This window comes from Halichoerus grypus, chromosome 6 (assembly GCF_964656455.1).
Source record: "Halichoerus grypus chromosome 6, mHalGry1.hap1.1, whole genome shotgun sequence".
Taxonomy (NCBI): Eukaryota; Metazoa; Chordata; class Mammalia; order Carnivora; family Phocidae; genus Halichoerus; species Halichoerus grypus.
In genome coordinates, this window is record NC_135717.1 from 40214680 (window position 1) to 40236917 (window position 22238).

The 22238-nt window shown below is 64.8% G+C and overlaps 3 protein-coding genes across 5 annotated transcripts; all 3 read right to left on the reverse strand.

Moving 5' to 3' along the window:
* Positions 1-1261: 1261 nt before the first annotated feature.
* Positions 1262-14858, reverse strand: PIGQ (phosphatidylinositol glycan anchor biosynthesis class Q). Of its 3 annotated transcripts, none has more exons than XM_036083490.2 (11): positions 14701-14857; positions 11063-11761; positions 9144-9275; positions 8886-9006; positions 6956-7082; positions 6507-6660; positions 6276-6387; positions 5556-5636; positions 4939-5053; positions 3326-3387; positions 1262-2528 (listed from the first exon to the last, which is right to left on the reverse strand). In XM_036083490.2, the coding sequence occupies exons 2-11, from the start codon at positions 11749-11751 to the stop codon at positions 2376-2378; spliced, it is 1746 nt and encodes a 581-aa protein (XP_035939383.1). In that variant the 5' UTR covers positions 11752-11761; positions 14701-14857; the 3' UTR covers positions 1262-2375. The 3 variants fall into 3 exon arrangements, with proteins under 3 accessions (XP_035939383.1, XP_035939382.1, XP_035939384.1); XM_036083489.2 differs by lacking the exon at positions 1262-2528 and adding an exon at positions 2868-3038; XM_036083491.2 differs by lacking the exons at positions 1262-2528; positions 9144-9275 and adding an exon at positions 2868-3038 and having other exon boundaries at positions 14701-14858.
* A 2034-nt stretch (positions 14859-16892) lies between these two features.
* NHLRC4 (NHL repeat containing 4) lies at positions 16893-18718 on the reverse strand. Its single transcript, XM_078074052.1, has 2 exons — positions 18671-18718; positions 16893-17810 (listed from the first exon to the last, which is right to left on the reverse strand). The coding sequence occupies exons 1-2, from the start codon at positions 18716-18718 to the stop codon at positions 16893-16895; spliced, it is 966 nt and encodes a 321-aa protein (XP_077930178.1).
* Positions 18719-20231: 1513 nt separating this feature from the next.
* On the reverse strand, positions 20232-22204 carry PRR35 (proline rich 35). Its single transcript, XM_036083492.2, has 2 exons — positions 21111-22204; positions 20232-20865 (listed from the first exon to the last, which is right to left on the reverse strand). The coding sequence occupies exons 1-2, from the start codon at positions 22202-22204 to the stop codon at positions 20232-20234; spliced, it is 1728 nt and encodes a 575-aa protein (XP_035939385.1).
* Between the last annotated feature and the right edge of the window lie 34 nt (positions 22205-22238).

The following is a 22238-nucleotide window of genomic DNA, read 5'->3' on the forward strand; positions in this document are numbered from 1 at the left end:
ACAGTATGGTGCACAGTTTCCTTGCGTCTGAAACACGTCAAAGTAGGACGCTTTCACTCACGGGGTGGGGGGGTGGCAGGGAGCGCACTGTGGGGCTCAGACCTGCCTGCTGTGTGGCCTTCAACTAGTCACCATCCCTCTCTGAGCTCATCTGTGATGGGCGGGAGGCTGCTCTCTTCCAGCAACCCTGAGAACCTGAGTGGGAAGTGGCTGAAACCGAAAAGGAAACGTCCACTTCTTCGGGCGACCTGAGGTCCGGCCTCAGGGTTCTGCCCAGGTCAGCATGGCAGAGGCGGTCAGAGACCTGGGCTGGGGACAAGAGAGCCCACCGATTAAGGCTGTTCCCGGGAGGGTGGGAGCAGCATCCCTCGGTGGCAGCAAGTGGCTGGAGTAACCGGCGCTGCCCTCAGGAGAGGAAGAGGCAACCCAGCACAGAGGGTGACAGTTGCCACACGAGGCCTGTGACGTGGCCACCACCGCCCAGTGGGCTGGCCAGAGCCCCAAGCAGAGAGGTGGCATCTGCTGACTGGGGAGGCAGCCCCAGAAAGACAGGGGGTGGAAGCCGCTCTCAGCAGGCTCCAGGGGCCTGGGGGCAGGTGTGGGCACACTCTCCTCGAGGGCTTCTGGGCCTCTGCAGGGTCCCTGCACTGCTCGCATCCCCTCGGGCCTCTCCCCGCCTGCCTCAGACCAGAGAGGCACCAAGGAAGCCACAGGGGCCCTGCAGGGCTCCCCTTTAGTGGAGGCTGACCTCTCCGGATTGCAGCCCTTCCCTACAAAGCCAGGATGCCAGGCACACAGGTGCCCACCCGAGGGTCCTAGAGCTGCAGGAGGGGGAAAGTCAGTCAGGCGGGGCCTCTGCCCTGCGTGGAGCCCACAGGTTTCAGGCGACATACTCACCAGAGCCAGGGCAGCTCCCTCCTGCCCCAGGGAGGACTGCGCCCCTGCCCTCGGCCCTGTCCCCCATACCAGGGCAAGGCCAAAACCAGACAGCAAGTGGCCCTGGGTCCATCCGCCCGTGCCAGGACACCTTCAAGGCGTTAGACCTGCAGCGAGTCCTGCTTCAGGGGATGGGGTGCCCCCCAGCTTGGCATCAAACAAGAAACAGGTGTCAAACACCTCAGGACAAACAATGGGGGCCAGCTGCCCCATGACCCCAGGAGAAGGGGAACCTCACCACACCCCCACCAAAGTTCGGATGAAGGTGGGGGCCTCCTCAGGCCTACCGCCCATGTAGCGATGGGAAGGCAGAGGGGCGCACTCCTAACAGGTGGGAGGTTTTATTGTCACAGCAGAAAAAGGCAGAGCTAGGACCTGTTCCCCGAGACGCTGGGCTGGTGGGACCTTGCCCACGGGCTCCCCACTGTGGCCTGCAGCCAAGGAGTGCAGGCTACAGCACAAACGTGTCCCACTCCAAGATGGCAAAACACACACGATGCCACCTGCATGTGCAGGCTTCCTCCCCCTGGTGATGCTGGGGCTCACACCCACAGTCAGATTCCACGCCAGCCAGCAGGCAGACGCAGCCTGAACGCTAGGACCCCTCCTCCCCACACTGGGGGCCACAAACGTGTCTGCCCAGCAGCTGTCTGCTTCTGTGGGAAGCCAGTGAGGGAGATGGAAGATTTGGCCAAGGGGCCTGTTCCTGCGTGGGCGCGGGGCAGGGACAGGGTGGCAAGGTGAATGGGTGCTCGGTCTTCAGCAAAGCAGTTCCGGGCACCCCGTGTGGCCTGGCTTCACACAGGGAGACCCAAAGGCCCGTGGGCAGCTCCTCATGCAAAGCAATCTCTCCAGGGGGCGCCACGCAAACCCTGTGTGACCCAGGCTAAGGGTGCGTCCGCCCGGCTTCCCGGACGGCCCTGGTTCACCGGGGCTGCTGGCTTGGGCAAGGGACACAGAAGTGCAACCCCCTCAAGCAAGGAGATGCTTGGGGTCAGCCTCAAGAACGTTGAGTGTGTCCTGGAGGGGTCCCTCCACGCCATGACAGGGTGGGGCCACTGGGAGCACCAGGGAGACCTGCCAGCTCACCTCACGGGGAGCGGGCATGGTGGGCAGAGGTGGGGGCTCTGGGTGCGATAGGAGGGGGGTTGGTGGGCACTGGGTGGCCAATGCCATCACCAGAGGTCAGGAGGCGGGTCCCGAGGTAGACACAGCCAGTGATAGAGCAGAGGCCTGTGGGCCTGGCTGGCTGCCCTTGTGCCCTGCTGCTCGGCACCCCATCACCTCAGAGCCAGCAGGAGATGCACAGGCCTCGGACAACTGGGGGCAGAGAAGGCAAAGATCAGGGACACGTGCTGTCCTGATGGTCCACACCCTGGCAGGGAAGAGGGCAGACTGTGGCCGCACGGTGGTACTGGGCAGGCCGGCGACCAGGCCCCTCAGTCCTGCTTGTCCCCTCTCTGCCTCCAGGGGTAGATGAGCTCTCCGAAGAACAGCTTGCGGCACAGGGAGCCCCAGGAGTGCGTGGGGTGGCAGCCATAGCTGGGGAGGCGGTAGGTGTGCACCACACGACCGTAGGGCAGGGGGTTTATCTGGAAGCACAAGGGCAGCGCTCAGCCAGGACGCAGCCCCCAGCTCCCTGAGGCTCAAGCTTGCCAGTCCGAGTGGCCCCTCACTGGGGTCCCTGGGCTGTCCGCTGCGGGGCAACACCCACTCTGTCCAGACGGGCCCTCCTGTGCTCCCCAGGGGCAGGGTGAGCAGCTCGAGAGGGAGCACTCAGACCGAGGTCAGCCGTGCTCTCCTCTGGGCAGGCTGCAGGGAGGCGAGGCAGGCCAGCCTGGAGGGGCGCCGACCCCTCGCCTGCAGGACCCCCCCCCCAGAGCCTCCCAGTCAGGGCCCGGGAACATCCCGCACCCTTGAGAAAACCGTGCAGGGCCCCAGCTGCCTCAGCATCTGACCTCTCCCTGAGACGTGGCCCTCGGGCCAACCCCACCAGCCCCCAGCGAGTCACCCAGCAACCTGCCCGCTCTCGCACAGGCCAGAGGGACCGTTTCAGAGAAAGAGCGCGTCCTGAGGCCTTTGCCAAGTCCGTGCTCTTCCTCCTGGAACAAGAGCCCATGGGGCTCAGGGCAGGAGCCCGGGCTGGCGGAAGGCATCAGGCACAGCCCAGGGGATCCCATCCAGGCACCTGCTGAGGGAGGTTCCAGGCAGAGGGGGTCACGGTGCCCAGAGGTCTTGGGGGTGAGGGAGCCTCCCCTTGCGGCCCCACCTGTCAGCTCTGCTGCGCCCGTGCAGCCCTCCCCCAGGGCGGCAGCCCCAGAATGTGTGCAACATCATGGCGGGGGGGTCTGCCCAGGGGCACCGAGTGAGAAACGTGCAGAGGCCTCACCTGCATCAGGAGGCGGAGGGGCCTGCCAGCCTCGTGCTCCAGGACTCGGAACTTCACACCAGCTGCAAGGACAGCAAGGTGCCTGTGAGGCACACGGCCCTCGGCAGACAGCCTCCGGGGCCTCCTGCCCCGTATGCCCGCAGCGGCAGGCCTGGGCACAAGGGCTGTGGTGGCAAAGGCCCCTTCCTGTCCGAGCAGCACTCAGAAGGCTGTGGGTGGTCCGGGCCGCACACCGGGCTCACCTCCCCGCACGCCCCTCCCAACCTCCCCGTCCGCCTCCCCTCCGCCGGCTGCCTGGCCAGTATCAAAGCCTCTGCAGAACTTCACTGAAACACAGAAGCTGCGTGTCTGGGAGGCGGGGCAGGGTCAGCTGGGCTTCAGGGCCTCAGGCTGCACTGCTTTCCAAATGGGACGTGGCTTCTCCCACAGAGTGGACAGGGTCCTTGGTGGGATGTGGCTGCCATGCTGGCATCTAAACGTCTTCCAAATTCTGTATGAGCGGTGACTTGGGAACCCACTGTGCCCCTGGCCTGTGGTTTGGGCTCCCCAGCCTGGGAATTTCCGAGGCAGAAAGTTCTTGAAAAGAGAAGCAGGAGCTAATTATCAATTGATGAAGAGGCCCCAAGGCAAACTCGGTGAAAACGAGAGGAGGCAGCAGTATCTGTGGACTTTTATGTGAAGTTAAAACAACTCTGCTCTGACCACAAGCTGCGGGCTGGGGGAGGGAAGATGCTGGGTCTCAGGCTCCTAGCCTGCCTGGTCCTGGCACTCTGAAGTATGGACACAGGCTGGGGTCCCCGGCATGGGCCACCTGGGGGTCTGCAGGGGAGGTGGCCTGGAAAGAGAATTTAAGGGCACCAGGAAGGCAGACTAGGTCCAAAGTGCACGGAGCATGCAGGTTCAAGTTCTCTGGCCCTCCAGAGGCTGGAAGAAGCTGCTGGGAGCTTTGGTGTCGGGGCTGAGCTGCAAACAGCATGCAGGGTCTCCTGGGCATGCTGCTCAGCACAGGGGCCGGCGGAATAGCCGCTGGATGGGGGCTGTACCAAGAATGCCCCATGCTCCCTGATGTGTTCAAAACCCTTCAACGGGGATGGGCCAACTCACAATGCTGTGACCAGTTAGGTCAGCCTCCCCCGGCCTCCCCTCAGGGGCATCTGGCCTACCTAGCGGTTGGTGTCAGCATGAAAACAGGGGCAGCCACCTGCAGAGGGGGACGGCCAGGGGCAGCTAGGAGGGGGGGTGCTGTCCCGTGCACCGTGGTCTGCGGTCACACAGATCTGGCCAGCCCAGCACCCTTCAGCCTGGCCTGTCCCCTCCAAGGTTGAGGGGCACCAGCAGGCACACAGTCCCACACGAGCTCAGAGGGACGCTTCTCTGAGCCACGTTCAGTACCACCTACGCTACTGCAGACAGATGTCAGGGCAAATGTTCACGCTCGTCACAGAAGAAGGTGACAAAGAGGAAGGGCTGCCTCTGTCGCCTCTGAACCCTCCAGCTCACCGCAGGCAGCTGGCCCAGTGGACATCAGGGGTCTCGGCTGCCCCCACCACCCGCGCGCCCTGCACACCACTGCTTCTGCAGGGCCCGTGGGTGCACCCCGCACACAGACCTACCCGCAAGCCTGTAGGGCCGGCAGAGCCGGAGGCCAAGCGAGTACAGTGGCAGGGAGTTGATGAGGTCCACGAGCAGATGCATCAGGCCCTGCACAGCCACCACCAGGAGCCGGAGCTGCAGTGACAGACGGCACTCAGAGCCGCACCAGGGCCATGACCGCAGCAGCCCAGGGGTCCTGGCCACGACGAAGGGTGAGCAGGGGCTCCAGACCCCTGGGGAGGACACGGATCGCATCCTGAGGAGGGCACAGCTCCCACCCTGATCCTGAGGCCCAGCTATGAGGAGGCAGGGAAGCAGTGGGCAGGGGCAGCTGACCCCAGGGGAACATGCTACTGGCCCCTCGGCTGGGGCCAGCTGGGTGTCCCTCCCCCGGGCCCTCTGTGCACCCAGCTGTGTGTCCCAGAGCGGTGGCAGGCACCCCCCGGGGTAGGACCCCTGCCCACTCCAGGGCCCAGCACACAGTGCCCCGAGAGTCTGGAATAGCCACGGCCTCCCCGGGGTAGGAGTGGATGGCCTGCCCACAGCTGCCTGGCTGGCAGGCAGGGCAGGCAGGGATCACTCCAAGCACTGTGGGCAAGGCCCAGCGGCCAGGTCAGCCAGCAGCCTCTCGGCTCACCAGGGTGAACACCAGGTAGTACAGGGCCGTGGTGGGCAGGAGGAAGACCAGGATGGTGAAGAGCAAAGTCCCGATGAACAGCTGCAGGGAGAAAGAACACCACCGTCAGCATCAGCAAGAGCCCCACGCCAGGGACGGCCCCAGCGGCACGAGCCACACCTCGCGGCCCATCCCCACCAAACCCACCCTACAATGGAGCAGAAATGGGATGCCTGCCAACAGGACACCTGGGCTTCCGAGACAGCTCAGGAAAACCCGCTCATGACAGCTTTCTCCAGTATGGGGCGGGATGTGTCCGCGTGCCATCCAGACTCGGTGACACGCGGGGAGACAGAACCAGCCAACAGGGCGTGAGCACATACACCAAAGGCGGGAGGACAAGCATGCCGTGCAGGGCAGCACACAGGGTCCACCTGGTCAGACCAGGTGTGAGCCGGCTCCTGTGCATAGGTCATGTCCGTGCCCCACCGTCCAGGAGCTCCCTGGGGCCCAGCACCCTCCTCACAGCAGGGTCCGCCTCCCACCTGGGGCAAGGTCCTGCACTGTGGGAGGGCTCCACGTGCACCTTGCCCCCCGCAGAGCAGTGCCCCAGGCTCCACGCTGACCCCCCCGCAGGGGAGCTGCCGCGACATGTGCCGCACAGCCACACTGGCCAGGCTCATGTAGAGAGGGACCAGGTTGATGGGAGCGTGGAGGCTCCCCCTGCACCCTGCCCGGTACCTGGTCCAGGTCATAGGAGCAGGAGTCCACTCGCTGGCGCAGAACATTCCACTTCTTCCCCCGGAACAGACGCCAAAGCGAGGACAGGCCGCAGATCTTCAGACAGTACAGCCTGCGGGGCGCGGGCAGCGTCAGGGCGGGGTGCCGCGCCCCCCTGGCGGCCACCCGTGACCCTCAGGGCTTGGGAGGCCACCGTGGGCCGGCCTGCACGAGTGGGGCGCCCACACCCACCTGGCCCCGTAGACGTAGAAGCAGTAGATGTGGAAGGTGAGCAGAGCAATGATGTCAGACAGGATGGACAGGGCGACCGTCAGGCCCAGGCAGGCTGAGAGGCCCACGTGCCACAGGATGCGCTCGATGAAGGGGGACATGAGGTGGATGTAGCCTGGGGGGATGGGGGTTGGCTCTGAGGGGGGCACCCAGGGAGGTCCTGCCCTCCCCCCCCAATTCCTCACTGAGGAGGGGTGCCTGAGGCTTCTGGAAACTGAGGGATGGACTTCACTGCTGGCCGTCCCTGGGCTGAGCAGCCAGCCCAGCAGAGCAGGGCTACACACACATACCCGGGACGGCAAGAGGACAGAAAAGCAGGGACGGAGGGGACGGGGCCTGGCCTGGCCCCACCCCCTGCACTGGGGGGGCATTGGGGGGGCTCACTGGGGCCAGGTGGAGCCGGCACTCACTGATCCACAGGTGCAGGTGGTAGAGGAAGAAGCGGCCCAGCACCTGGTCCAGCGCCCGGTTCATCTTCAGCCCAGCAGGCGCACCCATCAGCCACTGCAGCAGATGCTGGAGCTCCTCGGCCACGTGCTGTAGAGACACAGGAGGAACATGAAGTCCATAAACTGGGCCCCAGCACAGCCAACCCATCTGGGCAGGAAGAAGGTAGTCTGGGTCCCTCTCTCCAGGTGTCTCCTAATGTGATGGGCACACGAGGTTTCCCACACTTGTCTGGCCAAGGAAGCCCTCTTCACAGATGCTCGGGGACCTGGGGCTGAGAGGCTGACAGTGTGCCCCTGGCCCTCAGGCCACGGAGGCCCTGATGGGCATCAGCTTTCTTCCATCTCAATCCTCACGCCACTGGACCCACAGGAGAGCTCAGCTCCATGTGCCCAGAGGTGGGACAGAGCCCGGCTCACCATGAACCTTGGGGGAGCTGATGGGTCTACCCAGTGCCCCTCTGCTGAGGACCCCACCCCACCACTTGGCAGCACGGCACCACAGACGCCTGGGCCTGAGCTGGGTGGGCGCCCCAGGTGACCCTGAGGGTGTCGCGCCCATCAGGGGCCCAGGTAGCAGGTGGGAAGGACAGATGAGGTCTGAGCCATGAACAATGTCCAGTGAGGGCCAGAGATGGCACGGGGATGCTCACCGGCAAGCTGGGAAGCTGAGCAGCATCCTGGCCGACCAGGGAGGAAGGCCAATGTCTGGGCACTGGGCCGGTCCCAGGGCACAGGCCCCGAGGACCCTCAGCCTCATCAGCAATGCTGCAGCCATGGCCATGACAGCCCTGCCCCACAGTCAGAGGCCTGCCTTGCCCCCCACCCCCGCTGCCCACCATGTGGGCCTGTGAAGGCCTCAGCTGAGTCCCGGGCAGCGAGAAAAGGAACAGAGCATTCTTTATAAATAGAGCTTATCTAATATTTAAAGGATAAGAGCTGGGCGGCAGGAAGAGGCTTTCATTTTTAAATTAAATATTTATATTTCTGCGCAGTTCTGCAAGAGGGAGATCGAAGATGAAGCTGGCCAAAAGGCAGAGCATGGGTGAGCAAGGTACAGCAGCGAAGCCCCCGTCCTGGCTTCCAGGCCCTCCCTCCTCCTTCCTCTTGGACCAGGTCTCCCCAAGAAGCCATAGGGGCTCTCGGCCTGTGAAGGCCCCTGTTCACGAGCAGGCCGAGGGCACGGCTGCAGCTGGACACGGATGGGAGTGCCAGAGGCTGCACGCACAAGGACCACCCCACCAGGCCTCAGCCCCTCGACCACACCGGGGCCAGGATGCCACTGGCAGAGGCCTGGGGGAGGCCCACGTGGCCAGAGGGACTGCTCCAAGCAGGAAGACAAGCCCCCAACAGGAATGACAGGGCCTATGGCTCTGAAGAAGGGAGGCAGAGAAGAGCAACAGGGTGGAAACTGGGAGAAGTGGAAACTGCTGGTACTCAGCATGGGAACCACCGAATCAGCAGTGGGAGAGGCCTGACTGCAGCTGGACACAGACAGCCCTGGATACACGGGAGGTTTCTGTGGTGCTTGCTGTGCAGAGGGCCAAGCCCAGAGCCAGCTGCCTCAAGAGCCAGGAGCCAGGGACCCTGGGCCTGGGGTGGGGGTGGGGGCTCCCCCGAAAAGCCTCAACCACAAGGTGGCCCCAGGCATGACCACCTTCAGGAAAGGAAGGTAGAGGCCAGGAGCTGAGATGTGACCCAGTGGGGGCAGGTGGGCATCCGGTGAGCCAAGTGTGTGCAGCCCTGGGGACCGGTCTGGGGTCAGGGACCAGGGCGGCTCCTCTAGCCCAACAGAGGGAAAGAGTCATGTGGCTCTGGCCAGCTGAGGGGCTTCTGCTACCCCCAGGCAGGGCCCCACTCCCACCCCTGGGACACAGGTGTTCCGGTAACTCACATCAGCCACAGGGACGAGGGCCTCCGCCAGTGGCCCAATGCGGTCCTTCCCACGAAGCCACGACAGCAGCGCAAGGCCAAGGGCCACATCGAGAAGCACAGAGACAAGCACGTTGGCCTTCCTGGAAGGAGGGGGCCAATGGGAGTGGGTGGTGAGCGGGGCCTGGTCGGAGGGGGTCAGCATGGGTGGGCCTGGTGCAAAGAAGTGGGGGGGGACGCGCGACTGGCCACTATGAAGGAGACCCAGGCAGGGCTGCACCTCATCAGCTGGGTGGGGTTCTCGGCCTTCTGGGTGCTGAAGACGAGCGTGAGCTGCTCCAGCCGGTGCCTGAGCTGCTCGCACACAGAGAGCTTACTCCAGACAAGGGACAGGGGCCACAGCTTGAACAGCCTGTGAAGGAGCCGAGAGGTGGCCGTTCGGGCGGTGCAGCGGTCCTCCTGCCTGCCGGGGAGTGGGGGCCCCTCAGCTGGCACCAACACCCCTCACCGGGCCCATGTCAAGACCCTGGAGGCCCTGAACACAATGGCCACACTCCCGAGCTCAGCAGGACAGGGACACTGTGGGGGCGCACGGGCAGGCAGCCCGGTGGGGGTCACGGTGCGCTCGTGGCTGTTAATTGGGAACCCGACCTCCTCACAAAGCAGTGACTTGAGTCACACCCAAAGCCAAGTGCCAAGGCTTCACCCCAGGAGTAGAGAGAACGTGCTGTCCTGCCAACCAGCGCCTTGCCCTGCTGGATGGGTGACCCTCATCAAGGGTCTGCAGGCCGGCCAGGCTGCCCCATGAGACTCGTGTCTCGCAAGGCAAAGGAAGCACTGAGGTACTTCTGCACGGATTCCAACACTGAGAGGAGATGTTTGCAAGTAAAGGTAAAGAAAGGGCCCTATTGTCTCTTGGCTCCATGTCCATCCAGAGCCTTGCTGCCGCCAGCAGGAGCCTGCAGGGCTTGTGCCAAGCGCAGGGCCGCCACTAGCCATGCGCTCGGACCCTCAGGAGGAAGGAGGAAGTCTTCAAGCGGTTCTGAGCCAGCTCCAGGAATGAGTCACGTTCAGCACAGCCATCCTGAACTCCAGTCAAGTGGAAGGCACTGTCTGCACTGAGCACCCTCCCCCCGCCGTCTGCACGGCAGGGTCCCCGAGGCTCAGACCAGCCCAGGGCAGCCAGGGCCCCAACAGCATCCCTGGGGCTGCCCTAGGGGGCCAGGGGCTTCACTTCTGCACAGTGACAGCGATGCCTCACGTAACTGCCACTGTGCTCTCCCCACGGCTCTAGCCTGACGGGCTGATCAGGATCTGCGGCACACGAGCGTCGTTAACCTTTCTTGAGTCCTTTGAAAGGTGATAAAAGCCCAGGACCATCTCTCCCCCAAACTGCACCTTGGCTGACACATACTTTCCTGTAATTCATTCCAGGGGATTGTGAAGATCCAAAACCCACCCTTTGTGTCAAGAGCCCCTGCAGCCCTCAACCCAAGGCACTGTCCACACGGAGCTGCCGAGGCGCTCTGCCAAGTCAGGCCAGAGTGCTCAGCAGCCCTCGGTCAGCAGGTGAGGCCAGTCCCCAAACCCGACAGCCAGAACCCCGGGACCTAAGTAGGGGGCGCCATCGGGGAGCTGGCTTCTCACAGAGGGAGGGACCCCTGGAGCCAGAACACCCAGGGCCCCCAAGGGCTACACCCCTCGGCCAGGCCTGCAGCCAGGAGTATTCCAGGGGACTGTACAGACGAGCCAAGGCTGGGGACCACCACCCCAACCCACGTCCATCAGTGAGCGGACACTGCCCCCACCAGGGCCAGGAAAGCAGGTGGGACCTGCGTGCCTTCCTTCAGGAGGACAACTCCCAGGCACCAGGCCGCGCAAATACCAGCCGTCAGTCGGCAACAACCTGCGTGTGTTCACGGTCTTGCTCGCCTCGCAGGAGACTGAGCCACCTGAAGTCCACCTGAACGGCTACCCAGTGGGTCCCACGCCAATGCTGAGGCTGCCAAGGGAGCCTGCTCTGCCCAGGGAGCAACCACCACCCAGACGTCCTCGGAGATAAGAGGGGAGGGGACAAGAGATGAGAGCGGGAAGCCTCAGCAGGGCCTGTCTGGGCCTCCAGGCCTCTGCCCACGGTGGGGGCTAGGGCTCAGCAGCCGGACTTCCTCCCCCCGACCCCCCGGCCCCAGGGGCACGTACCGGCAGGCACTGACGGCCGAGACGAGTGACAACAGGCAGGCCAGCAGCACGCAGACGGGCCCCGATGCGCGCTTTGCCAGCTCGGCGAGGATGCTGGCCTCCACGCCCTCTGACTGCCAGTGGCTCAAGCGCACAGGGCCGTCGTCGAAGCGGTCGCTTCGGAAGAGCGCCTCACTGCGTGCCACCGTGTCAAAGACAGCGGCCAAGCCCCCGGCACTGGGCGCGGCATCGCCGGCCTGGCGGTCGGGCAGGGCTGCGGGCGGGTGCAGCTGCGACAGCAGCACCTTGCGCTGGTCGTAGAAGACGAGCATGACCTGGTCCTCATAGGGGGCGCCGGGGTGGGGAGGCACCTGCCGGCGGGTGGCCTTGCAGCTCCATAACTTGCTGCCCGGCTCCCGGCACAGCTGTAGCCAAGGCTCGTGGGAGAAGATGGTGCCCAGGCCCTCCAGGAACTGGCCCAGGCTCTCCTCAGCCCCCCGCCGGCGGTGGCACCAGGTGCCCAGCACGGCCAACCCCACGCGGCCAGCCTGATGCACCTGGGCCAGGAGCTCCTTCACCTGGAGGGGGATGAAGGGAAAGTGCACCACAGCCAGGACCACGGCGCTGCTCTGCTCCGGCACCCACCGTCCCACCAGCAGGCCGCTGTCGGCCGAGGCGCAGCACGTGGGGAAGAAGGCCTTGAGCACCATGCTGGGCACGCTGGAAGAGAGGGGACGGGCTCAGTCTGGGGCGGCCCCAGGGCGGCCGGCAGCACCACAGACGGCCCTGAGGACACACACACACACACACACGGCCACAGGGCCCATGGGGTGGACCCCAGCGGCCCATGTCACATGGGCACGGCCCCTACCCCCATCCCAGGCCGGCCAACGCTTGCCCCCATTTCAGAGACAAGCAGGCTGAACAGGGTAGGGGACGTGCGTGATCCCCGGAACCACTCACGACAGTGCGTGGGGCTGAACGTGAGGGCTTTGTTTTTGTTTTCAAGGAAACTGATGAGAGTTTGTTATGTGTAGCACATGGAAAAATGTACAATCTCATTAACAATTAAAGTAATGCACATTAAAATCTAATGAACCCTGATTTACTTACTAAGCTAGAGAGAATAAAGATGAAAATGTAAATGGATTACTGCTGGGCTGAGAGAAACCAGATGCAGGCACACGGTTGGTGGCTGTGGGCACTGGTGCAGGGGCCCCAGGACATACCGGGGGACGTGCCTGTGCCCTAAGCCCACCCCCTGTCTGGTGAGCCCCCAGAGGAGCCTCGGGGCTCTCATGGGGCTTTGGCAGCCACTCTGACCCACCAGCCGATGGCTGTGCCCACCCACCATTTCGGGGCTGAGTTCCCAGCAGGGGACTGACTCTCTTGTCACAGTTGAGCTAGGCAGTTGTCTAAACGTGGGGGACCTGGAGGATGACAAGCTCCCCACTGTCTTCTCTCAGGCTGAGGGCTGTGAGCCTTCCTGGCCTCTAACCAGCAAGACCGGCCCCAAGTAGCTATGACCCCCGAATTCTGTGGGACCCTGAGCCTTGCCTTGCCCAGAGGTAAGTTCACTGGGGATGCAGGTTTCTCAGCAAGCACTGAGCCCCTCCCAGATGGTGGGCAGCCGGCCCTCATCCAGCAGAGCCCTGAGGGCTTCACCTCGGAGCATGCTCTTTCTCAGACACTGACTGTCCCCAGCTTGTTGGCACAAAGGACCCAGCAGCCACCCTGAGCTAAGACCCCCAAGCTGGAGCCCACACCCGAGGGAGGGACACAGGCCTTGGACGGAGCCCAGGCCTCCAGGCCCCACCGCTCGCCAGGCCCTTGGGGACATACACGTTGGCATGGTGGGACGTGTCATCCATTTGCTATCAGCTGGGGGGCTCTGGGAGGGGCCTTACACAGACACAAACGCCCAGGGCTTAAGAGGTCACTGGTGCGGCAGCTCGCCCTCCCTGCAGGGAGGCCAGACTGGGGCCGGGAGGTAGAGGCCTCTCCGGGCAATTGCGCAAGTGGGTTCCAGCTGAAAAGGGTCCTCTGAGCTGAGCAGCCGCACTCCCGAATGTCTCTCCTCACCAAGTGACTGGTGCCGGCAGGGGAAAGCCCGGAGCCCAGCAGCAGCCCCGGGCCCCAAATCCCCGTGGCCATCACCAGGGACCCACTTCTCTTCCTGACCCTCCTGATGGGGCAATGTGAGATGGACAGAGCAGTTCTGCCTGCGAGGGACCTGGGGCTTCGGGCTTGCTGACCACGGCGGGGGGCCGGGCATCACACTAAGCCGGCTCAGCCAAACAGCACTATCACACCCCACTTGGGGACTCCTTGCACAGGAACTAAGGAAAACGACCCATGGCTACTGTCGGAAAAGAAAAACAATTGGCCTAACAGTGAACAGATGCTCTGGGGGAAGCTGCATCTGTCGGAGCAATGGGGTTTTCACTTCGGGAAAATTCATTGAGTTATACTCATACGGTTTGTGCATTTTCTTTGTGTGGGTTATGCTTCATCTACAAAGTTTGCCTAAAAAAGAAGAAGAAAAAGAAGCAGCTCCTTATGTCTAAGGAAGAAGAGCAGAGGGCAGAAGTTGCTGTTCTTATCCGTGGGGTAGCGAGAGAGAACAAACCACGGGGCCAACTCCCATCCCCACCCCCACCTCAGCCTCTGGGAGTGAGGAACACAAAGAAACCTGCTCAGATCAGACGCCCAGAAAAAGAAGAGCAGGCAATCAATAGCGGAGGTGCAGACGGGGGAGGGGGCAGGAACTTGGGCAAGGAGCACATCTTTAAAGACCAGGATCCAAAACAAGGGCCCAGGCCTGGGAAAGCCTCGTCTGTCAGGGGGAACACCGAGCTCCCTTCCCAGGTGGGTCAGGCAGCCAGGTCTCTGGGGCAGGGACAGCCCTGCTCTCAGCACCTGAGGTCATCAGTCTGCCTTATGAGGGAAGCTGTACTTCTCTCCTCTGCGTGAACTGACTGTGGGGAAGAGCCCAGTCATGGCTGGCCAGGGACAGCTCCACGGCTGACCCCCGCCTCTGGAAGCTACTCCAGAGCTCCCAGAAACTCCTTTTTACCCCATGTTGTTTGTTTTTGTCTGGCGTTGGGTAAACAGTGCTTTCTCCCCGTCATCTCAGAAGAATGGCTGTGAACCTACATCCCCCAACCCGGGGCTCGAACCCACCACCCCGAGATCAAGCGTGCACGCTCCCCCCGACGGAGCCGGCCAGGCACCCCTACCGTTGTTTTGTGCCCTATGTACTGCGGTCACTGCTGGCCCCGAACGCCCTTCCCCAGGGTCCACCGTGGGGGCCGGCTGGGGGTGTCACTGGGACACGGCGGCCCGGCCGCAGACCACCCACCCGGGCCCGCCCCCGGAGCCCTGCTGTCTCAGGCCCGCCCCTTGACCTGCAGCGCCCCCATTTCACAGAAGAGTAAACAGAGGCTCCAGACGCGGGGCGTCGGAGGGGGGGCACTGTGCCGCGCCGGCCCTGGGAGGAGCCTCGGGGCCCCTTCCGTCGCCTGGCCCGCGCCCGGCGCCCGGTCCCGCCCGGCTGGGGGAGTCGGGGGGGGGGGCCCACAGCCCGGAGGCCGGGGCGGGAGGGGCGGCGCCCCAAGGTCACAGCACACGGACGCCGGCCCGCCCCCCCGAATGCTCACCGTCTGCTCCCCAGGGATGGAGTGGGGGACCGCGTGGGGCGGGCCTGGGCGGACGACAGCGCTCGCCGCCCACAGCCCCGCCGCGGCCGCGCCGCGGGACACGAGCCCCATTTCCGCCGGCTCCCAGCGTTGCCGCGCGACGGTCCGGCCCCCAAAGGCGCCCGAGCTGCACGCGGACCCCGCCCGAGCGTTCCGCGCGCGCAACGTTCCAGTCCCCGGAGTCTGCGTGCGCAGCGTCCTTGTCCCTCAGCAGCGTCCTTGCCCCCCCCGCAGTGTCCTTGTCCCCCCCAGCGTCCTTGTCCCCCAGCAGCGTCCTTGTCCCCCACCCTCAGTGTCCTTGCCCCCCAGTGTCCTTCTCCCCCCCAGTGTCCTTGTCCTCCCTCGTGTCCTTGTCCCCCCCAGCGTTCTTGTCCCCCACCAGCAGTGTCCTTGCCCCCCCAGTGTCCTTGTCCCCCCCAGCATCCTTGTCCCCCAGCAGCGTCCTCGTTCCCCCCACGCAGCATCCTTGTTCCCCAACAGTGTCCTTGTCCCCCTCCGCCAGGGTCCTTGCCCCCCAGTGTCCTTCTCCCCCACCCCCAGTGTCCTTGTCCCGCCCTATGTCCTTGTCCCCCCCAGCGTTCTTATCCCCCACCAGCAATGTCCTTGTCTTCCCCTAGCAGTGTCCTTGCCCCCCCAGCATCCTTGTTCCCCCAGTGTCCTTGTTCCCCCCACACAGTATCCTTGTCCCCCCAGCATTCTTGTACCCCCTCCAGTACACCTGCAGTGTCCCCAACACCCCTGCCTTCCAGTCCCCCACCTTCTCACAGCTGACAAACCTCCCCCATCCCTGAGGGACCCGGTGGACCTGGCTTTTGAGGGTCCCCAACCTCACCTTGCCACCGGTGAAAGGACCCCCAAGCCCTGTGTGGGGTTCCAGAAGGAGCTGCCTCCCCAGCTCCAGACTGGCCCCCTCCAACAACGGTCTCTGCCAAGGGGCACCCCCAGGTCCCCCCAGGGCCCAGTGGACTAGGAAGGCTGGGCCTCAGTGGGCCAGCCCAGAGGCGGCAGCCATCTGGTTTGGTCGTCAGAGGGGTCCCTAGCGCCTCCTGCTCCAGCGAACAATATCCCTGACACCAGTAGCAACAAGAGCATTTATTGAGCACGTAGTGGTCATGCTTCCTTACACTGACCACTGAAATCCCGCCCCCCACATGGGCTGGTACATATGAAGGGGACCTTGTCAGAGGCAATGTCCTGGTGACCAGGCGCTGTCCCCTTCCCACTGAGACCCCTCACTGGAACTAGGGGCCTGGCTGGGCCCCAAACACAGAGTTCCACCCTCACGCCCCCACCTCTTTTGGGCCTCATTTGCCCATGGTTTTTAGGTAACAGGAGTCCATCCTCATAGGAAGGCTCTCCAGGCTGGGCCACCGCCTGGAACCTTCCCAGCACGCCCCACCCATGAGCTTGGAGCCCTTTGCTCCTGGTTTGCAGAGGAGAAAATGCAGGTTCAGCCTGAGAGACGATCTCACACGGGAGAAGTGGACTAGGGGTATGGAGGCTCCCCTCCCAGCCATGTGCCACCCCAGGGTGCCTCTGGGGCGGCCCCTCTTTTGCGTTGCCTTACCTCAGTTAGGCCCAGAGAAGCAGCAGGAGGCTCGGCACTTGGGGTGCGTCTGAAGATGGGGGACAGTGAAGGGCTGCACCCCTGCCCAGCCCAGCCCAGCCCAGCCCAGCCCAGCCGCACCCTCCCTGCCTGCTTCTGTCTGATTAGGAGGCTGGGGCTGGGGCACCTGGCCCGAGAACCTGCCTGGGTGAACACTGGTGGCTGCCCAGCGCAAGGTCTGCAGGCTTCAGGGGCTGGGCCCAAAGCTCAGGCCTCCTGGGCCCTGACCCGGCAGGGCCAGGGCCTGAGTGGACATGGGAACCATGAGTGCTCGGGCACCCTAAACTGGGGTGTGCAGAGGGCCCAACTTTGGAGGCTGGGAGGCGGCTGGTTTGTGGCAGCCAACGAAGTCTGAATCGTCTCCAAGAGGAAGGTAGGAGGCAACCCAGGACCTGGCCCATCGGGAGCCCTGCAAACGCACAAGGTCGGGGAGGCGTGGCCAGCAGTCCTGGAGGCCCCACCAACCCCCAGTGTTCCTCCCGCAGTGGCCTGGGGCCCTGGGCTCACCCACACCCCGTGAGGGGCTGCTCCCATCTGAGCCCACGGGTCAGGCCAGCTGCGAGCGGTACTGGTACACCTTGATGTCGCTGTCACCCGCATCTGCCACCACGAGCTGGCCCTGAGGTGCACAGGCCACTCCCAAGGGCCGCCTCAGCCCCTCGGACACCAGGCAGACGGGCGCGCCGGCCCGAGGAAACAGGGTCACGTGGCCCTGCTGCTCATCTGCCACAATCACGCTGCCCTCCACGTCAGTGCATATGCCTGCCGGGTTGCCAAAGGCGTGCCCCGTCAGGCCCCCCAGGGAGCCCAGGGGCTGGCAGGCACTGCCGAACAGCCGCACATCCCCAAACTCCTCACTCACGGTGAGGCCGCCGTCGGGCCCCGGGCCCACCCAGCAGGGGCCCTCCAGACCCAGTATGGAGGCTGGGGCCCGTGGCTCCAGGGCAGGGCTCAGCGCGAAGCTGTGCACAGCCCCGGGCACATAGTCCGTCACCAGGAGGCGGCCGGTGGCGTCCACAGCCAGCCCCCGGGGGGCCAGGAAGGTGCCCACCGTGACCCAGCGGCCTTGGGGGTCTCGGGCAGTGTGCCGAAGCGCGTGCACAGCCCCACTGACGAGGTCGCTGACCACCGTGAGCCCAGCAGCTGTCACAGCCACATCCTCTGGCACGAAGGCTCCAGCCCCTGGCAGGTGGCAGGGCAGGTGGCAGATGGATCGTCCTTCGAGGTCCAGCACATGGACGCAGGGTGCAGCCCCAGCCGTCAGGAAGAGCAGGCCATCCAGGGAGCAGTGCAGACCCCGGGGTCCTCCTGCGGCCCCCGCGGGCACTGGGATCCGCCCAAGCAGCCGGGGCCGGCAGGAGTGAGCGGGGTCTCTGGGTGGGTCCAGCTCGCAGAGCAGGCCCTGGGGGCGGCCTGCCAGTGGGTCGGGGAGGCCCAGGAGGCCAGAGGACAGACAGGTGGGTGGCTACGGATCACAGTCTCAGCTCCTCTGAGCCGAGGTCCTGCAGCTGGGCCCAGTGTGGCGCTGCAAGAGAAATAATGCCCACTAGGGGCCAAGCGGTGGTGACCCTTCTCCCCCTGCTCCCTCCCGGGGGTGCTGGCGTTCTCCTGTTTTACACAGGAGGAAACTGAGGCACTGGGTTGAGGGGGGCGGCTGGCTTTAAGCGTAGTGTCACCAGGTCCTGAGTGCTGGCCTGGTCTGCAAGCCCAGCCACCAGCCACGTGTCTAGGTCCCATTTTTCCACATGTGGCCCCTGAAACACAAGTCTGGGGAACATGGGACCTGTGAAGGTGGCTACGGGTTTTTCTCTGAGGCCTGCATGAGCTCCCAGGCATTGGGAGGTCCCGAGGTGTGGGGGGGGGGCAGGGGGTAGAGGGGGATGGTGACAGATGGGCAGTGTTTCTCAAACTCATCTGCCCAGGGAACCCTTCCTTCCTTCAGGCAAGGAAAGTGACCCTTCTTAGGGGGCAGCCCAAGGCTCTGCCCATTGCCCCCACAAAGACCCTGGAAGCTTCCAACCCCTGAAGGGTTAGGCAGGGGGGCTCTCCGAGAGCAGAGAGGCGGGCGGGGGGTGGTCTCCTACCTGGGGCTAGCCTCCCGACCTCGCTCCAGCAGCAACAGCCTCTGTTGTTAGAAACCAGCCTGAGGGAGGGGCCACCTTGACAAAGCGGGCATGGGCAAGTGGGAGGGGCATGTGGGACGCGGGCCAAGAACACGTTTGAGCAGTAACCCAGGGAAGCTGTGTGGCGTCATCACTCAGCTGCTAAACCCCCTAGGCGCGCCCCAGTCCTGCCACATTCCTGCCTCGGGTCCTTTGCACTGGCCTCTGGGACATTCTTCCCACTGTCCCTGCATATCCGGATGCCACTCATGGTCAGCTCAGCCCACCCCTCTCCAGGGAGGCCCCCACACCCCTCCAAAACCTGCCGTAATGCAATTCATGAATTCAGGAGGCACTGAGCTAACATCCGTGTGAGTCCGCCTCACCCACACTCCCCCAGTAGGACCACAGGGTCAGGCCCTCGGGGAAGGGGATGCACCCCTTACATGTGGGCTGGGTCACTCACCAGAGTCTGGGGTGGGGAATCTCCAAGGGGCTCATCCTACCCCTCAAAACTGGCAGGGTTGGGTCCTGTTTCTACGCCTGTGAAACTGGGTTGATGCCCCCTAAGCTCACGTCTGCCTGGTGGTGATAAGAAATCTGGGTGCAGTAGACACATGGGGGTGCCAATAGAGGGCCAAGGAGGAGCGGGTCTCCCTCGGACACAGGACCTGGGGACTCTCCAGGAAGCCCCTGGAAGGGAGGGGTCAGTGCCTGTCTGTGACCCATAGTGCTTCCCACCTGGTTGGCCCACACCCCAGCTCTGGACTTGGCCTCTTAATGCCCCACGGTGGGGTGGACGGCCGATGCTATCTGCTGCCGAGCACAATTAATGGGGCAGCCGTAGGTCCTGCTCCAACTGGCCCCAGCCCGGCTGGTCCAGCTCGGGGAGCCGGGCACAGGCAGGAACTGCCCTCCCTGGGGCCATTCCTGGGTGGGTACAGAGGTATGGCCAGCTCCCGGGGAGAGAAGTCATTAGCTGGGTCCAAGGGTCCCGCGGGCACCCCTCCCTACCTGCCCCCTGCCCCCCGCCTGTGGGAAGGGCCAAGTGTGGCTGTGCAGGGAGGGAGGCAGTGAGCTGTGAAGGCCACCCGATGCCTATCGTGGCTGCAGGGGCTGGCTGGGGGCCAGCGGAGGCCACGCCGGGCAAACAGCCCTGGGCCACAGAATGTGGGGGCACCACTTAACCATAGCGGGAGCAGCCTCCAGCGAGAATCTGACATCAGGGCTGCCCTGGCCAGACACGGGGGCTGGAGGCAGGCCCAGGGGTCCCTGTCCACCAGCAACATGCTGGAACACAGGCCTGACTAGCTCCCACCCACACCTGCCTCCCCACCTCTCCTGGTTCTACCCCCTTTGATGGAAAGCCCCCCATTGGCCTGGAGGGGGGGCCAGTCCACAGGAGGCAGGTCCGGGTCTGAAGGTGGATGCCCAGCAGGGTGGCCCGGGACACTGGCCACTCAGATGTGGAGGCCAGGGACATCTCCTTGGCAGGGAGTGTCTCAGTGGTGGACGCTGAGGCAAGAAGGAGGCCCAGACAGGGTATGTGAAGATGGTTTCTATTTAAACGTTCACAACTGTGATCACTAAGGAGCTATGACTCTCTGCTGTCCCTTGTGGCCCCAGAGATAGGCCACAGCCGTGGCAGGTGAGGTCAGTCCATGGGCATGCTGGGCAGGCTCTAGGCCACACCCCTGGGGCTGGGGCAGGTGGGGGGCCAGGCAGTGGACACGGGGTTGAAGGGCCCTGTCTGTTAAGAACAGAGGAGGCAGCAGATGCTGTGGTCAGACCTTGGCGCCCGGGGGGCTCTGGAGGCTAGGGACAGCCTCAGGGGGCCAGGAGCCCCCAGACCCGCCACGGGCACCCCAGCTGCTGCCAGGAATGACAGGGTCCTCTGAGGCCTGAAGGGGCAGGCCCGGGAGTGGGACACTGGAGTCAGCCTCGCATTTGGTGGTGTGGCTAGAGAAAGGCTCAGCTGTTGTGGGGCCCAGCATGCTAGGTGGCTCCGGGGTCCCCCCGGCCAGCGTGGGGCCCAGCTCCAGCTGCCCCCAGGCCCCCACCGGCCCCTTGGGCCCCTTGGTGGGCGCCCGCTTCACAGAGAGGTCGAGGGGTGCATCCGGTGGCTGAACAGCCCACTCTAGCGTCTGGTGGATGGTGAGCAGCTCCTGGCGGATCTTGCCAAGCTGCTCCCGCAGAGGCCGAGGGGCCAGACCCCCGGCAGGCACCAACTGCCCCAGGCGCTGCTCTACCCTGGCGTAGTCACCAAGGGCCCGAGTCAGGTCCTCACCCACGTGCCCGGGGCCACCTGGCATCAGGCCCAGGGGCTGCTGGGGCAGGGGGGCTGCAGGGCCCGGGGTCTCGGAGTTGCCTGGCTCCTTGTCCTCAGGCCAGAGCATCACGGAGGGGCCAGTCCGAAGGCTAGGGGGTAGAAGCCGGTCAAGAGGCTGCACTGCCCACCTCCCCAGTGCCCCCAGTCCCTGCGCCACACCCCCTGGCGACCCCTTTGCAGCCTGGCTGAGGGCCTTGGGATCCCAGAAGGATAGAGAGTCTGGCTCTCTGGCCTTGGTTTCTCCTCTGTGGCCTGAAGAATGGGGCCCAGCCACCCTGGCCAGCTCCCCTCCCACCCCTCCCCACCCCCGTGGCCAGGGGCCCCTGACACCTACCTGCTCTGGGCACTGAACTTCACCGTGCTGGAGGGGGCCTTCAGGGGCTCCAACCTGCTTCCCAGGGGCAGCTTCCTCTTGGGGTCACTCTGGGCAGCCTGCTCCAGCTCCCCCTCCTGCCCTGAGACCCTGGGGGCTCCACGGGGCCAGGGCCTGCCCAGCCCGGGTACTGGCACCTTCAGCGGCCCTGGGGCCGGAGTCCCAGGGGGACCTTTTTGGGGGGCTAGGGGCTTGGCAGGGACAGCCTTGCCTGCCGGCAGCCCCAGCGTATGCTCCAGGAGCAGGGGATAGTACAAGCGGGGGACCAGGGCAGGGTGTTCAGGGGTCTGTGGGGACGGGAAAGCAGAGGCCGGGGGCAACAGGGGGCTAGCCGAGGCCAGAAAGGGCATGTGGGCTGTGGCAGCCAGGGAGGGCCCCAGGTAGGAGAAGAGACCAGGGCCCAGAGGGCAGTCGACACCTAGCAGGGACAGATGGAGGCTCTGGGCCTCAGGGAGCTCGCTGGGGGTGGGCGGGGGGTAGCAGGGGACCCCCCCGCTCTCAGGGCCCGCTGCAGCCGCGTCCAGCACGGCTATGCGCCTCCGGCCCCCGCCCGACCCTGGCTTCCACGCCTCGGCCAGGAGCCCCCCAAGGCCCACATCCTTCTGGGCAGCCTCCCGGGCCAGGGGGGATGGCACCCCGGGGTACCCATCAGCCCCCAGCTTTGGGCCCCCGACGTGGCGGCGCGGGGACAGGACACGGGAGGCCGGGTCGGGTGTGGCGGGAGCGACGGGCAGCTGTGGTCCTCGGGGCTGGCTGCCAGGGTCTGTGGGGCCCAGGGGGCGGTCCGGGCTGGGCGCGCGGGGCCGGGGCGCGGTGGGGGCGCGGCGGCAGGCCCAGTCCGGGGAGTGGAGCAGCAGGGAGAGGGAGTCCTTGCAGAGGCTGTACTTCATGTGGTTGTACAGGTGCGACTTCTCTAGGCAGGTGAACGGGCACTGGAAGCACTTGTAGTTGTAGGGCTTGCCCCACGGCCGCGGGATGTAGTGCGGCTTCTTGGGCTTCCGAGCCCGCGCCCGCGCCCCGGTGCCCAGGCGGCAGGAGCCCCCCTCGCGGGACATGGCGGCCTGCTAGTGGGCCGGCCCGGGCCCCATG

Bases quoted from the DNA above. Each gene is read 5' to 3' on its own strand.
- PIGQ (XM_036083489.2), bottom strand. From the start codon at position 11,751: ATGGTGCTCAAGGCCTTCTTCCCCACGTGCTGCGCCTCGGCCGACAGC. The intron at 7,083-8,885 runs GTGAGTTACCGG...GTGTCTCTACAG, and splicing joins CCCTCGTCCCTGTGGCTGAT to CACGTGGCCGAGGAGCTCCA. The intron at 3,388-4,938 runs GTAGGTCTGTGT...CTGTCCTTGCAG, and splicing joins CCGGCCCTACAGGCTTGCGG to CTGGTGTGAAGTTCCGAGTC.
- NHLRC4 (XM_078074052.1), bottom strand. From the start codon at position 18,718: ATGAGTGGCATCCGGATATGCAGGGACAGTGGGAAGAATGTCCCAGAG. The intron at 17,811-18,670 runs GCCAGTGCAAAG...TGTGATCCGTAG, and splicing joins GTGGGAAGAATGTCCCAGAG to CCACCCACCTGTCTGTCCTC.
- PRR35 (XM_036083492.2), bottom strand. From the start codon at position 22,204: ATGTCCCGCGAGGGGGGCTCCTGCCGCCTGGGCACCGGGGCGCGGGCG. The intron at 20,866-21,110 runs GTAGGTGTCAGG...TCTACCCCCTAG, and splicing joins AAGTTCAGTGCCCAGAGCAG to CCTTCGGACTGGCCCCTCCG.